The sequence below is a fragment of the Ascidiella aspersa genome, chromosome 5 (genome assembly GCF_963924565.1).
Source record: "Ascidiella aspersa chromosome 5, kaAscAspe10.2, whole genome shotgun sequence".
Taxonomy (NCBI): Eukaryota; Metazoa; Chordata; class Ascidiacea; order Phlebobranchia; family Ascidiidae; genus Ascidiella; species Ascidiella aspersa.
Genome location: NC_139451.1, coordinates 32,572,864 through 32,593,617, shown reverse-complemented (window position 1 = coordinate 32,593,617; position 20,754 = coordinate 32,572,864). Strand labels below are relative to the sequence as shown.

Here is a 20,754-nt window from a genome sequence, read left to right as displayed (position 1 = left end):
ACAAAAAAACAACTCAATGATGAGAGAAATATTTCATAACCAAGTAGATGCAACGCTATTGCGATAATCTGTTCTAAACATAAAAGTAAAGTTAACAGCAAATTACAAAGCAAGCTGCTTTTATGATAGGTAACTTGGATTTTAATTAGCAGGATGTGAGCTTAAGTACTGGCCCCCAAATTATCTATCATAATAGGAAAGGTAAATGCTTCTCATCATACAAACCCAAACAATAACAAAAGAGCGCAGTTAATTGCTGCAGTTAGTGTGACACATTTTGTATGTAATTTAACAGTATTTTATTTTTGCACTTTTATGGAAACTTTTTGAATAATTAAGTGTAAATATAGCACAAGAAAAAAAATTATTGTTTCGGAATAAAGATAATTATTGTAAGGCATATCTGGTATCATGCTCAAAAAAGTGCAACATTTAGGTAGTATTTGAAAAAATGCAGTATGTCAACTAGAAAAGGTGTTTTTTTTGAAGATGTGTACACAAATGTTAAGCTCACACATTGAAGAAGACACCAGCAACATATTACGACTTAATTTAAGAAATAACTCAAAATCTGAATCATGCAGCGTTCTTGCAAAAGCTTTAAAACTTTTAACTAGGGATGTCCAATACTTGATATTTTTGCAAAACCAATACCCGATATTTTGGAGAAGAACAATAATCCTGAGATCTGATCCAATACCAAATGACGTCATTACTGTACCCCAATAAGCAAAATAGGTGAAATTTAAACATTTGTAGGTCTTTAGGCCAAATTTTGCTTTAGGGTCAAGAAGTTAAGTTACCTCCGGTTGTTAACCTATTATAATTTTTGATAAATTTACCTTTCAAGTTTAGATCACAGCTTTGTGCCGCCAATTATTGCTAAAATTCCTATGTTAGTTGAGTAGCAGGTCTGCCCCACCCTGATGAGTAGCAATACTACAACTTGGTTTCTATATTATTGGACATCCCTACTAACAATGTACAGTGCAACTGACAGTAGCTTTACATTTTCGTGAGTTCCATAACACAAAATAATTGTTTAGTGAAATGTTTTGTTCAAAATCGCTTGAATTTTAAATAAAGCAAAGCATGTGAATTAAAGAATTTTAATTGCACAACAATATGATGATTTAACGAGTTATTGCGTAATTCTTTCAATAAAGTTCCTTATCCAAGATAATCCTTTACAGCATTCATGCTGACTTCCCAAAGTTTTTTGCCGACTTCTTTATCGCTTGCCTGATCAGAAAGTTTAACATTTGCACAGTCGGTAAAATATCCTCCACTGAATTCAGTTACTTTGTCATCCAAAGCACAATAGAGAATAGTTTGGGCCCCATAGTAGGGTGATCTGTATAGAAAATACTATAGCTACCGTTTTCTTGAAGCAGTATTTTAAGTTTGAAAGCCAATTGGTATAAATTCCCTAATACTTGAGTGTCATAAAAAACTTTTACAGATAGTAACGAGCACCATACAATAATAGATAAGTGCATATATTTTATGATCTGCAGTGATAAATTCTTGTTATTGGAAAAAATGTGTTCTTATATTAGTGCAGAATATATTGTCACATTTAGAGTGAAAACATGTACAAAGCATCAAATCATTTCTTCACATTAACAGAACTTTATATTTCGCTGTGCAGAAATTCCAAAAAATAAATAAATTAGAAATGGAAAATATAAACAACCGCCCTAACCCTAACCCTAGGCAAAATCCAGCATTATAGCAAATAAACAAGGCGCTAAGGATGTCTCTTTTTATCAGAGACATATATTAATATATCTGTTAATTCTAAAAACTAATTTTAAGCTTTAAACATTTTAAGCAAATATTATAAGATATTTTTTCTTTTGAATTTTATAATTGTTATTAAAATTACTACTTACATATGTTTATACACTTCACTTATTATATGTTAGACATTTAAAAACTGTCCCTATGATAAGTACAAAAAATATTTTGTGCCATACCTGCCTAATAAACTGTACAAAACCCATTTAAAAGTCATTCTTTTCAAAACAGAGTTCACCGTCTTGTTCATCGCAATCTCCGTTTCAATCATCCCTAATTTAAATGTAGTATTTTTATATCCCGCTTTACGAAAATTAGCAAGAAAACAGAATTTTAATAATTTATTTTTCTTTGAAATATGTTTTCACAGCTATATTTGCACAAAGATTAGGCAGTGGTATATTTTTTATTGCATTGCATTGTAAACTTGTTTTATACTACTACATTTTTCTTTTAGGTATGTAAGTATAAAAATTGTACAAAAAACCTGTACCACTTTAAATTTATATTTTAGAGATCGCTTACACCAGAAATGATTGTTAGTTAAAGATAAACAGCATATTAGCAAACTACTAAAAAGTACAGATGTTGTCAGCTGTTTTCTTCACTCACTTGGAGAATTTTTAATTTTGACAACTATTTTTTTACAAAAAAACGAGAAACCTGCGAAGAATCTTGGCAAAAAACAAAAGGTTTGTCACATTTTAATCATTCGTAAGAAAAAACAAACCAGGGCACAAAGAGTAAGTCGTGATGTCATAATCCTTCATCCTTTCACTTAGTTCCGATGTAAAGTAGACATTTGCAAGTTTGCTTAAACCATATGTGATGTAACTTGGAATATAATCGTTAATTTCCGTCGTGTCAAGCTTTATAGCTTCAAAGTCAAATTTGCCCGGGTACCTAGAAGTAAAATAATTGGGCTTTAAAATCAGAATGCTGTAAATAATCACTATATCAAAGCCCATACAGTAGTAGGTAGCTGTGTTTATTATTTTTTAACATTGAGGTAACATTGAAAATATACTGCTAACTTCTCTATATGCTTCAATATTCATTCTAAAATAAACTAATAATTTGCATAAAATATTAATGTCATCCAACCTATATTAATTTATATTAGCGTTTGGTGATTGTCAAATTACTGGTGAATGCACAATGCAATATCCAAAGTTATAATAATTGCATATTACTCTATAGCCCAGTGGTTCTCAAACTTTTTTAGAAAAATTGCGCAACGGTCCCCCAGTAATTTTTTTAATTGCTCACGGTCCTTAAAAATATACACAAAATAACATTTGTTTTTAATGGTAACAATAGAATTGGTGCACTTGCTTCTTTGCTATCAGCTTGGTTATGTTAACCTCTAATAAATCACTGTATTGAAGTGAAGCAATTACGAACAGTTTTAAAACCGTGACCATATATAGCCCACAGTGTCAGCGCAGCAAGCTGTAAAAACGTAACTCTTATTAGCACAATGCAATACTATTACAATAACGTGAATAAACAACTAATCAGCTTGCTTTGGAAAAGTAAGTTTCCTGAATTTTTTTTGCACAAGAGGTTTTCTTCTTCAGGGGCGTCGTTTTGATGTTTTGTTAGGTGCTTTGCGGTCCCAGAAAATTGTCTCGCGGACCCCAAAAGGACCGCAGACCCCAATTTGAACACCACTGCTATAGCCGTTAATATTTCACTACTTTAATATTTCTTTGTCAAATAGATAAAATTTAAAACTCCAATATTTTATTTAATGATCTCTCCTCCCAAATAAAATTTGAAATAAAAACAAAATTTTTAGCAAACTCACATATGAACCCTGGACGTCAGATTGATAATTCTGACTGGACGAGACTTTGATGTGGATTTCATTTTTTCAAGCAAAAGGTTTGTAAGCAGAAAAGGCCCAAGATGATTGACAGTAAACACATTGTTGAAACCATACTTTGAAACACCAGGCCACTGACTGACACCTGAGTAGCATAAAAATGGCGTGTGTAACAAAACTCTGAGTTCCCACTTACAAATAAACAATGTGTGGGCTGATATTTTCTGAAAACATATATTTCTAAAACATCAATTACACCACCAAGGATAGCAATATATATTAAGTTGCTTCGGTTATAACTGCCAATTATTAGTCAATTCAACTATCTTTTTTTATGTTTCTTCCAAGTTACCAAAATAAAAATTTAAAATGTATGTAAGGCTAGCTTTGATATGAACAATTTGATCTTTTGATCTCTAAACCAGTGTTCATTTGCTAACCTGCCAAACTCCAATGCTGTTCTGTAAGCTTTGGTTAAATCTAGCACATTTATTTTAATACAAACTTTTATAATACATCTATCTCAATGCACCTTCTTTAATAACAGGAGCCAATATTAAAAGTATAACAACACCAAAATTTATTATGCCAAACTAATTTATTTACTTGCTTTTTTCCAATATAAATCTTTTGACTCGGCAAAAAAATCAAAAAAATTTTATTGACATGAAAAATATTTCAGACAATATTTTCACAAAACCCTTAAAAGGTTCATCGAACCTTGGTTGAGAACAACTGCTTTTAAACAGTTCACCTATGCTTTCATTCCCATTTTTTAATTTTAAATTTCCAAACCAATTTCAAAACAACCTGCATTGTTGATGAGATAATCAATGTTCTCTTCAGTTTTCAAAACATTTTGTGCAAATAATTTGACAGAATCAAAGTCTCCAAGATCCAAACCTAAGGCACGAATCTAAGAAATGAAAAATAACTGTAATACATAAAATATTACATATAGCAAAAATTTAAAGTATTAGTCATACATTTTTGTTTCCAGATAATTTACTGATTTCCAATATAGCTCTTTCTGATTTAGAGACATTTCTTGAAGCAATGATAACCTTTGCTCCATATTTGGCAAATTCTATCGCAGCAGCTTTTCCAATTCCTTCATTTCCACCTGAAACATTAACAATAACAAAAGTAAAAAATAATAGTGATTCGCGACATCAACAACTTAACTACCTGTGATTATGACAGTTTTTCCAGTTAGATCTTTGTTAGACTGATGAACAGGGCCTCTTTTTATTTGAGTTTGCCAATAATAAGCAACATATGCAAACAGAGCAACAATAACAAACTGTTTTAATGACACCATTTTACAATCAAATACTTAAAAAACTAAAACACAAAACTGTTTAAAAATAATGTAATAATGTTTTTTTTGTCCATAATAAAAAAGCTCCTCTGGTAATTGTAATTATTATGCCTGGTAGCAACAGTTTATATAATAAAATGTATGTAAGGCAATTTAGTTACAAAGCACAACCAATATTAAATCTTTTTTGTTAATATTCCTATGTAGTACTCAACAAAAACAATATTGTGCACTGGTTAAAAATTCTGCAAAATCAATATAACATTGCCTGCATACTAACGGTAAATATGTCTATTAAAACAAAGTTAAAATGTGGTGCAGGCTATTAGGTAGTAATGTGTTAGTAAACAACATTATTTCATAAGCATAGGTAACTACAAAGCCAATTATAATAAATTGAATTTTTGATTTAAATTGAACTTGGTGATATGCTATTAAAAATCATAAATTGTCATAGAAAAAATATAAATATACTTTTCAATGTCATAACAATACAACTTACACCTGATGTCAATACCTTTTAAGTTGATTGTGTCAAACTAGAGATCTGGAATTGTTGGTCTACCAGCAGCACTCAACACAGCCATTAAACTTACACTATTTAAACCTAAATTCTAAAAGCAAATGTAAAATTAATGAGCAATTTAAAAAAATTAGAAATCACAGTGAATTATAACTTTAATAAAAAGCACACACATCAACAGTTAAAAAAAACATTCTTTGTGTCACAAGAGAAGAAATTAGCTATTTGTTGGAAATGCGCACAAGAAATCAGACAGTTAAGTGTAGTTTAATGCTAAGAGTTGCCTTAAAATGCTAACTTCTTAGTATTTTATTTCTGCTTTTCAACTATAAGTTTATAAGTGGTGCCATAATATCAAAGTTATCCTTAATTAGTTTTGGTATACAGTGAACATATTATAAGACGGTGGTTCTCAACCGGGGGTCCATGGATACCTGGGGGTCCGCAAAAACTTCTCAATATAACTTCATTAAATTAATTAACGCTGGGAAACATGCTTAATCACAATCTTGGTATGTGATAAAATCACATTGTAACATTAAAATCGCATTGAGATATAACACAAATAGATTATGAAATAGAAGACAACATTGTTACAGCTCACATGTACGTGATTTTAGTTTATGATATCGTTCGCAAAGATGACATACGTTTAGCATAGTCACAACACAATCACGCATGACTTACTTCATAGATGCAGCAGCAGAACATGCATTAAAATAAACGTGTCATAAAGTAATTTTGTGTTGTGTGTTACTTTACTCAACTATGGCGCACTAGGCAGACAGACTGAAATATTAAAAAGAACTAAACACAGATATTACACCACAACAATGTAAGGAGTTTGTGAATATTTAAAAGCATCAAAAAGGTTGGGAACCACTGGTATAGGAGATTAATCAAAGAATAGCTCCTCCGGTAATAACAATTGCATTATATTGGACTGATTATGCCTGGTAGCAACAGTTTACATATTATAAGCATTCTAATATGCTGAAATGTTTTACATAACTAACAATTGCATACTCTATAAAATCCAATGCATAAATTATATAAAGTACAACTAATATACAATTGTAAGCGATACACAATAAAGTAATCACCAATAACATTCTATGATGTAGTTCAATTTGAAGAAATGACTATGTCACTACAAAGAAGTATATAAAATAAATATTAACACAACTAATATCTTTAAAATGAAGAGAAAAAAATACATTTTAAAATAGTATGTGAATTACAGGATATGGATTGCACAAGATTGCATGTTATGAGTTAAATGAGTTACTAAACATTTTTTCAAATATAATTTTTTATTTAATATAATCTTTCACTGCATCCAAGCTGACTTCCCAAAGTTTTTCACCGACTTTTTTATCACTTGCTTTTTCATGAAGTTTTACATTTGCGCAGTCGGCAAAATATCCTCCACTGAATTCAGTTACTTGCTCGTCCAAAGCACAATAGAGAATAGTTTGGGCACCATAGAATGGGGATCTACACATAAAATTTATAGCAATACTTTTAACGTGCAGATGTTTATATATAACCTAATAAAACAACAATTTATGTGGAGAACCTAGTAACAAGCACAATAGAACTGGTTGTGAAGTTACAACTTGGCAGTTTAACATTATTTCCTTTTAAAATAATTTAAACACTTGTTCTTCATGGATGGATAAGTTATATCAAAGGTAATAGCACATAAAGGAACTAATACTTGTTAAATGTCTAAAACCCAAACAGAACTTGTAGAATTACAGTAACATCCCAATTGACTTTGAACGCATTTAAGTTCGCAAAAAAATTTATCAAAATCTAGGTTCGACTTTTTCTATTTATTATTAATTACAGTTATTAAACATCTCAAAAAAGTTAATGATATAATAAAATATAAACTAAAATTCACTATTTGTCAGCTGTGACTGACTTAAAAGTTACACTTTGCCTGAAATTATATGAACAATAATAAATATTATGTGAACATAAGCTTTTATAAAAAAAATGGAAACGGTAAAGCTTTAATACGTCCACATTTTCTGTCTCGAATGTTACATTAGCCCTAAAAATCAGTGTTCAGTTTGGCCGATATAGGCTTTGTATTCCATACAATTTGCACGTTACGCTGTAACAAAGAATCACTAGGTTTGATAAAGTGCTCCAGTTCAAGTTGTGAACTTAGCTGGAATATTATTGTACTTCAATAAATGTAATTTTCACCATAAACATATAAGTAATACTCACACTCCTAGTAATCACCAATAATACAAGGCCTTACCTTCCTAGTAGTTTAAGCACAATCCATTTGGCGGTCATCCTTTGAAAGTATGAGGTTGTTGTTTTGTTCATTGCAATTTCAGTTTCAACCAATCCTGAATAAAACATAGTATTTTAAGGCTCACCACACAAGCAAAACTCACATTGCACTAATACATCTCTTCCTTAAAGAAAAATGGGTTAAAAACATTAATACTATTATAAATTGTAAGCTTGGTATGTGTTTCTACAACAGAATCTTGCCCTCCAACAGAACACATAAGGCCGACAATAAAAGTTCCAAAATTTATTAATAGCTTGAGAAGTGAACCGCTTTGAACAAAAATCAGTCAGACAGTTCTAATTCTATTTGAATAAGATAAACTAATAATGCAATTTTGTTATATGGCGAATGCATATTTAAATTAAAAGTTTAAAACCTTGCCGACTGACTTTTGTTGGTGCGCTTCTCAAGCTATTATTATAAATTGTACAACTTTATTAATCATTGATATCACAGCTTGACGGATTTTGTTTTTATTATACCCACATTATTTTGCATCTTTGTCAAAACACCAAGTTAAGATTCAGGAATGCCTAGGAAGGCCTAAACTAAATGTAGAGATGGTATATAGCTATTAAGCTAATGTAGGCCTTTTGCATTTCCTGATGTTGGCGTTTCACAGAGATAAAACATGTTTGTTTGTTGACCAGCTCCATCTAAGACTGCGCTGCTCAGTTGAAAGAGTGATTGTTTCGGTATGGCTAAAGGTTGTGAGCTCAAACCTCACTGCAGGCTAGTTTTTTTTTAGCCTGCCCTACTTGAACTACAATCTTGATCAGGCTGTCAGATTTACATAAGGCACCTGGGTGTACTGATAGCAGGTTCTTGCAAACTAAAAGTTTATAAAGTAATATTGCCTCACAAAATAATGACAATGAAACAAATAGTATATTTCGTTGAAAATTGCATAATCAAGCTCTTTTCTTTTATGTCCAGCTAAAAAAATGACTGGTTTTGAAGGCGCCAGAAAGTCTGAATTATACTTTGGTTGTATGGAGATCATTGTGGTTAATTGATATTCAATAAACTCTTCATATGTTAAGCGCTGAACTTAATATGCTTGCTGTTCATAAATATATAAATACAAAATAACAAACCGGGGTGCACAGAGAAGGTTGTGATGTCATAATCCTTGATTCTCTCATTTAATTCTGATGTAAAGTAGACATTTGCGAGTTTGCTTAAGCCATATGTTATGTAGATTGGAAAATAATCATCATGTTCTTTAGTGTCGAGTTTTATTGCTTTAAAGTCAAATTTTGCCGGATACCTGAGAAGAAAAAATTGATTAATGTGAAATATTTCATATTGCTTCCAAAGTGCAATATTGTGTACCATTAAAAGATCAGCTAGGTTTTTTACTGTTTGACTATAATTTTGTTTTTTATGTATACCATCATATTGTTAACTATGCATACTATTAGTACCATATTCGGCGCTGGTCTAGAATACCCTAACCCAAATATTGTGCGTTGATTTAATAATTGTGGTAGGATTCTACCATATTCGGTGCTGGTCTAGAATACCCTAACCCAAATATTGTGCGTTGATTTAATAATTGTGGTAGGATTCTACCATATTCGGCGCTGGTCTAGAATACCCTAACCCAAATATTGTGCGTTGATTTAATAATTGTGGTAGGATTCTACCATATTCGGTGCTGGTCTAGAATACCCTAACCCAAATATTGTGCGTTGATTTAATAATTGTGGTAGGATTCTACCATATTCGGTGCTGGTCTAGAATACCCTAACCCAAATATTGTGCGTTGATTTAATAATTGTGGTAGGATTCTACCATATTCGGTGCTGGTCTAGAATACCCTAACCCAAATATTGTGCGTTGATTTAATAATTGTGGTAGGATTCTACCATATTCGGTGCTGGTCTAGAATACCCTAACCCAAATATTGTGCGTTGATTTAATAATTGTGGTAGGATTCTACCATATTCGGTGCTGGTCTAGAATACCCTAACCCAAATATTGTGCGTTGATTTAATAATTGTGGTAGGATTCTAGACCAGCGGCCCATATTCTAATGTTTATACTTTAATTAACCACGCTGATTTAGTATAATCATAAACATTGCATTTATTTTTTTTTCCAAAATCATAAGAAAAAAACAAGAAATATACATGCAAACATCTTGCTGAAAAACAATTCAATTTTTCAAACTTACATAGGCAATTAAAACTTACATGTGCATTCTGGATGACACATTTATAATTCTAACTGGACGAGTTCTTGAAGTGGATTTCATTTTTTCAAGCAAAAGGTTTGTAAGCAGAAATGGACCAAGATGATTGACAGTAAACACATTGTTGAAACCATACTTTGAAACACCAGGCCACCGACTAACACCTGAAAAGTTTGTTCAAAGTTACTGTGAATTTATATTTCCAAAATACCTATTTGTGGATATTTCTTAAAAAAATGTTATGTTAATTAAAAGATAAGGTCACGCCTAAAAATAATGGTAACTACAAGAGAGATGGTGCCATTAAAGGTGAAACATATTCTTTCAACTTCTTAATAAATGACTGAGGTTGATTATTACTGAATAATATTTATTTTTAAAACGAAACAACTTTCTTAAAAATACTTCAATTTAATTTTGGCTTGCACGTTTTTAACTACCAAAAAAACAAAATTGTTTCAGAAGATCAACCTGCATTGTTAATAAGGTAATCAATGTTTTTTTCAGTTTTCAAAATATTTTGTGCAAATAATTTGACAGAATCAAAGTCTCCAAGATCCAAACTCAGGGCTCGGATCTGCAAAATGAAACAAAAACTGTTAAACAGCTATAATAAAAAGAAAAAAAGTTGAGTTTTACATTTTTGTTTCCAGATAATTTACTGATTTCCAATATAGCTCTTTCTGATTTAGAGACATTTCTAGATGCAATGATGACCTTTGCTCCATATTTGGCAAATTCTATCGCAGCAGCTTTTCCAATTCCTTCATTTCCACCTAAAACATTAACAATAACAAAACTGAAAAACTGTGGGATGCAGTGCATATCCTTCTCATCAAATTCTGTTAAGATAGCCGATACTTATGAAATATGCATTGAGCCATATATTAGTAAGATACCCTATGGATTAGAATTCCCTCAGGAACACCAATTTTTTTTCATAAAATGCCTGATAACTAGCAACCGTTGGCTGAATATATAATGCAGTATTGACCTGATTATTTTCAAATTAGACAAAATTACAGTTTTGCATCAGACAAAGATTTCCTGTTAATAATAAAGTGTAACATTATACAGTGTACAATACAGCACAAATACAAACTTATATACCTGTTATTATGACAGTTTTTCCAAATACCAAAAATGTAAATGCATATACCTGTGATTATGACAGTTTTTCCAGTTAGATCTTTGTTACTCTGATGAACAGGGCCTCGTATGACTTGAGTTTGCCAATAATAAGCAACATACGCAAACAGAGCAACAATAACTAACTGTTTCAACGACAACGTTTGAAGAGTTACTTTTTAAGAATAAAAAATATTGAAATTGCCTGTATAGGTAAAATGGGTAAATTTGTTTTGAAATAATGTCATAACGTTTTCTACTTGTTTATTTTAATTTAAATAAACCTTAGGAAATACATTGTACTTAAAGATATATTATAGCAATACAAGTAATATACTTAAGTAAAAAATGTTCATATTGAAGCAAACCTTTTATTTCAAGACTTTTTAATTTACATAGTTTTTATGTTACCTCAAGTCATAATACAAACATTGAACAATTTGTATAAAGTGGTATTAACAGATTCAATATTAACTTTATTAAAAGTGATGTTACTTATTATAAACAATATTGAATAAAGAGCAAATTAAAATAATTCTACATTTATAAGCCTGGTACTAACGGAAAGAATATTTAAAATTTAACATGAACATTTTAGATTCGTCCCAGAACTATCGGCAACAATAAAACAAAGAATGTGTCCACAAAGTATATATTTGCAGATTAAAAATGAATTTAACTGATTAAGAAATGCACAGTAAATTGCTATATTCAATACAAATTAATCTTTAAAGAGAAATGTACTTATGTTCACTGATTTTCAAACATATAACTAATATAGAAGTACAACAGTGAAAAGTTACCTAAAAAGTATTGCAAACATTGCACCACAACAAAGGGTTTTCACAGTGTAAAATGTGTTGCATAAAAAGTTATTCAAAACATTTTTTTCCAAGAAAATCTTTCACAACATCCAAGCGATTGCTGTGATGATGGGGTACTGCAAAGCGCTTATTTCTGGCTTTAAAGGCCCGTTTACACTACAGCTGCACTCAGCTGCGCTGGGCATAATTTGCATTTAAATTCTATTGTGGTGAACGTTTCACGCTTTGCTAAACTCAAGCCCCGTGCAGCTGGAAAAAAATACACTTTGGAGCGATTTCCACGCTTTGCTCAACTCAAGCCCAGTGCAGCTAGAAAAACATTTACGTTTTGTCGCGATTTTTACGCCCAGCGCAGCTCACTGCAGCTGTAGTGAAAACAATTCCACGCCCAGTGCAGCTCAGCTCCGCTCAGTGCAGCTGTAGTGTAAACGGGCCTTTACTAGCAACCAATAGTCACATTGTAGGTATATGAACATGAAAAACACTCTCCAGCGCTAACCTAGAATCCTTCCACGTGTTCAAATTTTTATCAAACCAACGCACTTGGGTTAGGGTGTCGGTTATGATGCGGGTCAAGTATTATTATATTAATTTCTCAGTTGGCAATTTAAATTTTGACAGTTTCGTTACTCTTACTAAAAAAAGTGGTAGAATTGTAGACCAGCGCCCTACTGAGTACTGACTACAGGCTGTATACTGTATAATCCAGTAACACGCAGAAAAGCTACGTTATTTCCGGATATTCCATCGCACCATATGTTACCTTTTTTATTGCATCACTACTTTGCGATGACATAGTTAGAAATAACTCCATTCTTAATAATTTTAAAACCTTATTTCAAATTTAAGAGACTCGTTTCGTCATACAAAGCGTGACTCGGCAATTTTGCATTTATTGACCATGCAAAACACGTGGGTTACTACCGTCATGCTTGAGTGGTTTGTTTACATACGGAAGTCAATTTCCCGGCATCATAAACATCGAACTACACCCGATCCGTTAGAAATCAGTGCATTTCTAAGCAAAAAGGTCTACGACAATCAGGGCATCCTATGGCAGAAAAGTCTAGACTTTTAGACCTTGAGGTCCTGGCAATGCACTGATTTGGGCCAGATAAACTCCCGGTGAAGATAAATTAAAAATATTCATTAAAAGTTCAGAAAAGATAACAAAAAATATGAGATAGGATTAATAACACTTGACCCAACTAAACCCTAACGCCATCCCGAATCCTAACCCAAATAATGTGCGTTATTTCAATAATTCTTTAAATGCTGGGGAAAAAATCCCAAACTCGGATGGTTTCTCGTCCATTGTATTTAAGATTTTTACGTCAAAAATTGAGGTATTGGGGCCTGAAGCGTTATAATTATTAAATTATCGCACATTATTTGGGTTAGGGCGGTGGTTAGCGTTTGGGTTTGGTTGGGTCAAGTATTGTTAAATTGTCGTAGACCTTTTTGCTTAGAACTGCACTGATTTCTGACGGATACGGAGTAAACAACGCCAAGATGACAACCTTTTATGCAAAACGTTACACATAATTTGTTTTTGTAGGTAAACAAGGCGAATTGCAAAGCGGAGACCAAAAACTGTGAATAACTACGTATTTCCTTCAGTGTTATGACATAGTTATTGCATCATTTTTATTATGCGTTGCGCGATATGTCACTGATGACGTGGTGACAATGACATCATTTAAAGTGACGATATTTTGGACTTTTTAAGAAATACTTGCATCTTTAAAAAACGAATCGGCGCATTTTTAATGGCATTTGCAACTCACTTAGGATTGGGATAGCCTACTAGTTACTGTTATGCTTAAGTAGTTTGTTTGTTTACAATTTAAAGGTAATAATTCAACAATTTTTTTACTGTGCAGTATAAAGCTAGACTTGTTTAAAAATTGTTCAGCAGTTCACACTTTTTACAGGTGATTGTTGCTTACAAAATATCATGGGAAATATAGCAATATACAGTACAGGGCCTTATTGGTATATATTATTTATGAGCAGTGTGGTCAAAGATATGCCTCTTTTTGTTCAAACATTACCATTTCTTTGTTTTTCTACTATATCTTTAGGATGCAGTGTATATCTAGCTCCTTGATTTCAGTTTAAGGCTACATTTTTTGTTCATAGGCGATATTTGCAGGGTCTGGCCAGTGGGTCATAGTTTAGGTGCAAAACACATATTTTTCTAGGCCAGTTGCAAATTTGAATGTTTATCTTTTAAAATTATGTTTATTAAGTTTTAATTTTGTATTTATTTTTTAAGAATTAAATGTCAAGTCGGATAAGTATCAAGCTACCTAAGATGATTTCAAATAAGGCTGCCGTTCTGTGTGTTGCTCTTTCAATGGCCGTCTACTACTGGCAAACTAAGATAAAACGAGGCCCCATGTGTAACTGTAATAAGGAATTAAGCGGAAAAAACATTTTGATTACTGGTGAGAAAATATGCTATTTATGTTCCAATATTTGGATAAAGTAGGAATAGATAAATTTTCAGTGTGCATTATTCTGCTGAATCTGTCACCAGAGTTTCTCAACCTATCATGGGTTGCTCTTTGATTTGGTTGGGTCGTCAACTGCAGTAGTTTACATGATTAGAATTATTGAGATTGGTTCCTACAAGATTTTTCAATTCTTGAGAAAATTGAATTTTGCAGAAGCAATACCAAGACATGGCTTATTTTAATAAAATTTAAACTTATTTATGCTGCAGTCTTTTGTTTTGTATGCTTACAAAAGTATTGAGATGCGGGTAACCAAAGTCTTGTTGGTACCAGGGCTGCGAAGTCTGTTAAAAATAACCCGAGTCCGACTCCGGTCAAATGTGCGATTTTGTCGAGTCCCGAGTCCAGTCCGGATTCTACAGCCTGTATTTCACCAATTTCCAAAAAAAAAACGCTGCAAAAAAGGTTGACAACCACTGCTGTTACCTAATCAACCCTAAAAATGTGTGTTGTTTAAAAATGACATAAACCATCATAGAAAACTTGACTATGTTAAAATATTATAAGACTTAACTTGGACTTAAATTTCAAAATGACTTGTTTACAAAACTGCTAAAACTAATAACTTACAAAATAAGTATTATAATCTTTTAAATAATTGACTGGCATATTATTTATTGAGTTTGTTTTGTACATATAGGTGGCAACACTGGTATTGGCAAAGTAACGGCGATTGAGTTTGCCAAGATGGGTGCTCGGGTGATCATTGCGTCGAGGAATATTGAGAGATCAGAAGCTGCTAAAAAGGAAATTATTCAGCTGTCTGGGAACTCCAATGTAGGTTTTACTCAGTGTATATATTAAAAATTGAGTACATGGTATTTTTTGTTATAAACTCCATGGTGCTGACCTATTTAAAAAAAATGACACCATAAATACAAGTTTTATATTTGCTTTCATGAATCAAAATGGATTAGCAGTTCGCATTCGAAAACTTTGCTGTTTAGATTAGGCAGAAAAATATGAATATCTTTACCCACTGTATGGCTTATTTAAAGTATTTCAAAAAAACTTAATCCTTTTTTACAAATTCTATCACAATTTTACCAAAAAAAAAAGAACTAAATATAAACTTAAATAATTTCTGGCAAAGGGTAAATTTTATTGCAAAATATGATGGAAAAATCAATAATTGTTATTTTATGGCAATGATTAAAAGTCTAATTAAAAAAGAAATAATATATATGTGTTTCACAGATTGCAACCATGCATCTAGACTTGGGTGACTTTGATTCCATCAGAAAATTCGCCAAGGATTTTGATTCCCAAGAAAAATGGTTGGATATCTTGGTCAACAATGCCGGTAAAAAACAACTGTATGACCTCAATTTGTAATCTGTGCAAATATTTACATTGTTGCGAGCATAAAACTTTGTTTGCTGTTACCAGTATCGGTGGTAAAGGATTAAACAAAATATAAAATATTGGAAATGTATTTAATAACTGACAGTAACTGATAGTTAGTGTCCTGCCGTTATGTTTATGATTGTTATGTTTAATTGTTTCTTTATTTCACTATCATTAAGTTTAATCTACAGATTATTTAAATACTAAGTTGTAATGCGCATCTAAATACATTTGGGCAATTTGGCAATGCACAGAAAGTAGCAAAATCAATTGCTATGTCATCTTGAAACTTTGAAATTTGTAACGTTGTGTTGTGTGAAGGTGTTTTGGGACTGCGTGGAATTTCAAAGTATGGTTTTAACCAAGTTTTCACAATCAACCATCTTGGCCCCTTTCTCCTAACAAACCTACTCTTGGAAAAAATGAAGAAGCAATCTCACACAAGACCCGTCAGAATCGTTAATTTATCGTCAGAAATGTACAAGTAAGGTTATGTGCAGAAATGCAGCTTCAATACAGTATACAGTAACATCATATGCTTTGTTTGAACTAACTGTATCACCATAAAAGGGACAGATCGGGGTTTTACCTGCTTCACTATTGAACCTTTCGAGGTGTAAGGGGATAACAACCTTAATACCCACGCAAGAGGAGCTTGCAACATTATTTTTGTGTTTCTTGATTTGCTTTAAGCGCCTTGGTCCTTGCGGTTTAATGTGCATTGACAGCGATGTGTCATTTGCTCATCATGACGAGGTCGTGAGTTCGAATCTCACCACAGGCCAGTATTGCGAACAGGATGCGGCACACAAAGCTACTACGGTAATTTCTCAAATTGACTTTATCACTAAGTCGGTGCAACTCATTCTGTAGAGCGACGGTCTCGGTGATGAGGTCGTGAGTTAAATCTCACCACATGCTAGTTTCACGAACAGGATGCAGCAGACTGAGGCCCGCAAAAAAAACAATTTGTGGACTTTATATGCACTTGGCCTTTGAACATCCCCTTTGTCTTTTGAAGAAGCCGCTTTGAGCAGGTTTTCTTTGCAATTTAGTTATTAACATAAAAAAACAAGCTTAATCTATTGATAAACTGGTTTGAAAATTTATGTGTACTACCGAGTCTACCGTATACCTTTATTATTTTTAGGCATGTTAGATTGCGGCCAGGTATGATGAATTTTACTTAGTTTTTTTATTAAATAGAAAATGAAGAAATTATGAAGAAATATTTCCCCCAAAAAAATTAGTGAGCTTTATATTGAATTGTTTTTTACTGGTAAAGTAGCCCCACGAAGTCCTTATGGGTTAGCTCACACACATCAGTGATTACACACTGATTTAAAGTACGTTTTTAGGGTAACTAGTTTCTCCCGATGTTAAACTTGTTGGTACTTTAACATTATAGAATTCGTATCCCAGAGCCAACTTCTTGTTGTTATTTAAACACAGAACCGTCTCTTCAATCGACTATGACTTCATAAAGGAAGCCACAAGCGGAATCATTGATGCGTATCAGATGTACGGAACCAGTAAACTTGCGAGCATCCTTTTCACATCAGAGCTTCACCGAAGATATGCGGATCACGACATCACAAGCTATTCACTGACACCAGGTTAACACAACTTTCTAAAAAATCAATAATCCCCCTTTCCATCGGGTTCCAACGCTTTGTGCCGTTGCTAACGTTTCAGTAAAATGCTTCACTTAACGTCGCAAGAAAGGCCTTTGAAGTTATAATGAAAACAACTAGTAATCAAATTGTTATTTACTCGTGGCCAGGGCTGCAGAGTCGGACTCAGCGAAACAACAAAATTGAGATGGGTAGCATCAATAAGCGGGCCAAGCGCCGAATTTCAGGTTTGAGGTCGGCAAAATATTGTATAATCGGCTAGTGAAGTCGCTATACAAGAAATCATATATAATGCATTATGAAATTACCGATTCGGGGATGCTTAATTTCGTTGTTTGGCCATTTAGTCCTGCAATTGAATGTTCGCGAACGTAATAATGTGTCCGTCCGTGTTTGAACTAAGGCCAACACATCCGCACGGGCTTGAGCCGAATGCACACGAACGTTGCCGAATGGATTAATTTCTATATAAACCACCGCAACTGCAGCCAGCAATTCGCGTGTTTTAATTTTCCACAGAACACTCTTTTAATCTGCAACTTCTGTTTCCAGGCGTGGTTTACAGTGAGATCGAAAACAACATGCCTTACTACTTCGCTAAGTTCAACAGTTACTTCCTAAGGCTAGTGAGAAGGTAAATGTGGCAAAATCGTTGTTTTTCTGTGGTTTTATGCTCCAATTTCTGCAATTTTAACCCTGAGGCTGCCACTAACTTGACGTTGCTTTGCTGCAAAGCGAGCAATGGTGGATTTTCGCTTTCCAAATTCCTGAGCAAAAAAACAACAGACCTTACAAAGGGACTATCGCGAAAATATTAGAATTCGCTATTTTGGTAAAATTGTCGACGTTTTTAATATAAACGAAAAACATTTTGTATAAAAATACTTTAAATTAAAAAAACCTGATAAATAAAAGGTAAAAAAGTGTATTCCGATGAAAACCTTTTTAATAAATAAAGATCAATCTAACGCTTTACAACGCCAGTCACAATTTAACGACAACTTATTCTCCGTTCACAGGCCAGTTGTGTACGGAGCACAGACGATCCTGCACTGCTCCCTTTCCCCCGTTACAACACACAGCGGCGAATACTTCAAGGACTGCGGAAGGCAGGAAGTGTGGGAGGCTGCTCGCAACTCAACAGCTGCCAAACTGCTTTGGAAAAAAAGCGCTCAAGCTACTCAGCTGATTTAAAGCAACGTTTTCTGGAAGCTGGACCTCAACCGAACCGAAACTTTGCCAAAAACGTCCACTTCCGCCATAACTGCATTCCATAATGTTTCGCAGTAAAAAATTCGCGCTAAAATTCTACACCAAAATTGGGACGATGTTATTCCAAAAACTCGACTCGGCAATCCTTCTTTAATCGTTGGTTATTTGCGAGGCTGTCCGATACTTTCTGTTCTATTCTGATACCCGATATTTTTGTACAACAGATACAACCTGATATCATTTTTTTACTAAAAGGTCAAGTTATAAAAATGACACAAACCACGACGTTAGCCTGAAATGCCAACTCCAAAAAAGATGTGATGTTTTGCAAATTAATTGCGAAAACACTAAGAATGTATCAAGCAAACCACAGTATAAAAATTGAGCTGTATAGTTTTATAACTATTAAATGACTTTTTATAACTATTAAAATGACATTTTTGCTACTTTTAAGTTCAATTATTGCTCATAATCGGGCGAGTTTCTTATTTTCATGTTTTTTATCTTTTCTTTTTATGTCAGTGATTTGACTTCGAGTGGGACTTGACTTGTTTTTCAAGTCGGTCGACAAACGAGAAACAAAAAACATTAAATGATCTCAAAAAAAAGTTTTGTGAAAAAGCGTTTTTTGAGGAAATATGCACCAGTTGCTTAAAAAAGAAACTCTGTCTAAGACTCCCAAGATGACCGCAAGTTATAATGTTTTGACCAACCCTAGCCCACCATTTAACGTGTTATAGTACATCTGTTTTTTGAGTTGTGAAGAATTGAGCTCTGCCGCTTTTAGATTTATTTTCTTACCATTTGTTATTTTTTAATGTCTACCTCCGACTGTGTGCTTATACGATCATGATCAAAGTGTTCTCCTCCCTTTACAAGTTTAAAATAATCGAACCCTCAAAACTTATCTGTGAATAAACCCGAAATAATTCTTGTAGGAAAGTGACATTGGTGTATTTAGCTGTACGTGTTACGTAGGACTAAATGTCTTGTACGAAAAGTGACCTTTTTATTCAGATCCAGTTAAATGGGGGCAACAGTAATGTCCTGGAGGTAGCTATAATTGTCACACGATCATACTTCACTGCAGTTTCATCTAAAGTTGCGCAAGAGAGGTTTGTTTAATTAGGGCTGTGTTGGTGCTACCAACTTACAACAGTTACATTATAATGGGATTTCCAAGGCAAATGGCTTGTCTAGAAAACTTTTAATGGAAAGCATAACTATTTTAAAAAATTTAAACGAAAACATCTGTTTAGGGAAAATATAGAATACTAGTTGTCGGAAATATTATTCTATGTTAGGTTCTTAAAATTAAATCAGTATTTCTATGATTCACCGTTAAATTAGTATTCTATGATTTACAACCGTGGCAACCACCGCCACGCTTGACTTGAAATGTTTGTATACACTCACGGCCTGTTGGTTATTTACCCCACAGTTTTGCCAAAGAGAAACTAACTTTTGAAAACAGCTTGGTCTTTGTCTGCATTTCAGTGAGCAATAAATAAAAGATTAGCATTCTTTTACAGCGTCGTGTAACAACAGTTCAGTTATAATTAATAGACAATCTAGTTAGAATCCAGATTGGAAACTTTGGATATTGCGCGGGGGAGATGTTTTGCAGCTGAAAAAATGCGCGGCTGAAAATAAAATTTCGACTTGAACTTGCGCGGCTGAAAATAAACCATCAGGCTACCGAAAGTTGTAAATTGCAAATTTATATTAAACTTACAGCGTTCATAGAATACTTGAATCAATGCGCAATTTTTGGTTGGTGTGCGGGCGCAGTGCGCAGGTAAATATTTAAAAAGTTGGATAGTATAGCATTTAATATGCAATATTACTCGAAATTGCCTAATTTGACGTCACTAAACACGTGACCGTTGTCCACTGATGCGTGACCAAAACGCCGAACTGTGCGTTTCGCCACCCGCTTCGTCAACAGCCACCGAAGCACAGCGGTGAACTTACGAAAAAAAGCCCGTTTTGACTTCGGTGAAATTATAATTTTGTATCCCAGGATATAATCTCGCCCGATAAATTAGGTAAGTGTAAATCAGCGACGCATATCGCAAAAAGTGATAAATGTTAGGGTTGC

At 33.2% G+C, this 20,754-nt stretch overlaps 3 protein-coding genes across 3 annotated transcripts; 1 reads left to right on the top strand and 2 right to left on the bottom strand.

Annotated features, from left to right (window-relative positions):
• Positions 1-600: 600 nt before the first annotated feature.
• Positions 601-5,447, bottom strand: LOC146146404 (retinol dehydrogenase 12-like). The gene is made up of 7 exons (XM_083390402.1): positions 4,817-5,447; positions 4,615-4,751; positions 4,439-4,544; positions 3,611-3,773; positions 2,531-2,703; positions 1,980-2,073; positions 601-1,354 (listed from the first exon to the last, which is right to left on the bottom strand). Exons 1-7 carry the CDS (start codon positions 4,947-4,949, stop codon positions 1,171-1,173), a joined length of 990 nt encoding a protein of 329 aa, XP_083246528.1. The 5' UTR covers positions 4,950-5,447; the 3' UTR covers positions 601-1,170.
• Positions 5,448-6,770: 1,323 nt separating this feature from the next.
• LOC146146403 (retinol dehydrogenase 12-like) lies at positions 6,771-12,737 on the bottom strand. Its single transcript, XM_083390752.1, has 8 exons — positions 12,725-12,737; positions 11,149-11,292; positions 10,629-10,765; positions 10,461-10,566; positions 9,991-10,153; positions 8,890-9,062; positions 7,751-7,844; positions 6,771-6,969 (listed from the first exon to the last, which is right to left on the bottom strand). Exons 1-8 carry the CDS (start codon positions 12,735-12,737, stop codon positions 6,786-6,788), a joined length of 1,014 nt encoding a protein of 337 aa, XP_083246878.1. The 3' UTR covers positions 6,771-6,785.
• A 1,479-nt stretch (positions 12,738-14,216) lies between these two features.
• On the top strand, positions 14,217-18,635 carry LOC146146402 (retinol dehydrogenase 12-like). Its single transcript, XM_083389972.1, has 7 exons — positions 14,217-14,391; positions 15,101-15,237; positions 15,658-15,763; positions 16,129-16,291; positions 17,260-17,423; positions 17,994-18,075; positions 18,461-18,635. Exons 1-7 carry the CDS (start codon positions 14,226-14,228, stop codon positions 18,633-18,635), a joined length of 993 nt encoding a protein of 330 aa, XP_083246098.1. The 5' UTR covers positions 14,217-14,225.
• Positions 18,636-20,754: the final 2,119 nt, after the last annotated feature.

Bases quoted from the DNA above. Each gene is read 5' to 3' on its own strand.
- LOC146146404 (XM_083390402.1), bottom strand. From the start codon at position 4,949: ATGGTGTCATTAAAACAGTTTGTTATTGTTGCTCTGTTTGCATATGTT. The intron at 2,704-3,610 runs GTGAGTTTGCTA...TTTTACTTCTAG, and splicing joins CTGACGTCCAGGGTTCATAT to GTACCCGGGCAAATTTGACT. The intron at 2,074-2,530 runs GTTTGTTTTTTC...CATTTAAATTAG, and splicing joins GACTTACTCTTTGTGCCCTG to GGATGATTGAAACGGAGATT.
- LOC146146403 (XM_083390752.1), bottom strand. The intron at 10,154-10,460 runs GTTGATCTTCTG...CAAACTTTTCAG, and splicing joins TTACCTTATTAACAATGCAG to GTGTTAGTCGGTGGCCTGGT. The intron at 9,063-9,990 runs GTAAGTTTTAAT...TTTTCTTCTCAG, and splicing joins GTGTCATCCAGAATGCACAT to GTATCCGGCAAAATTTGACT.
- LOC146146402 (XM_083389972.1), top strand. From the start codon at position 14,226: ATGTCAAGTCGGATAAGTATCAAGCTACCTAAGATGATTTCAAATAAG. The intron at 15,764-16,128 runs GTAAAAAACAAC...TGTTGTGTGAAG, and splicing joins TATCTTGGTCAACAATGCCG to GTGTTTTGGGACTGCGTGGA. The intron at 18,076-18,460 runs GTAAATGTGGCA...CTCCGTTCACAG, and splicing joins TTCCTAAGGCTAGTGAGAAG to GCCAGTTGTGTACGGAGCAC.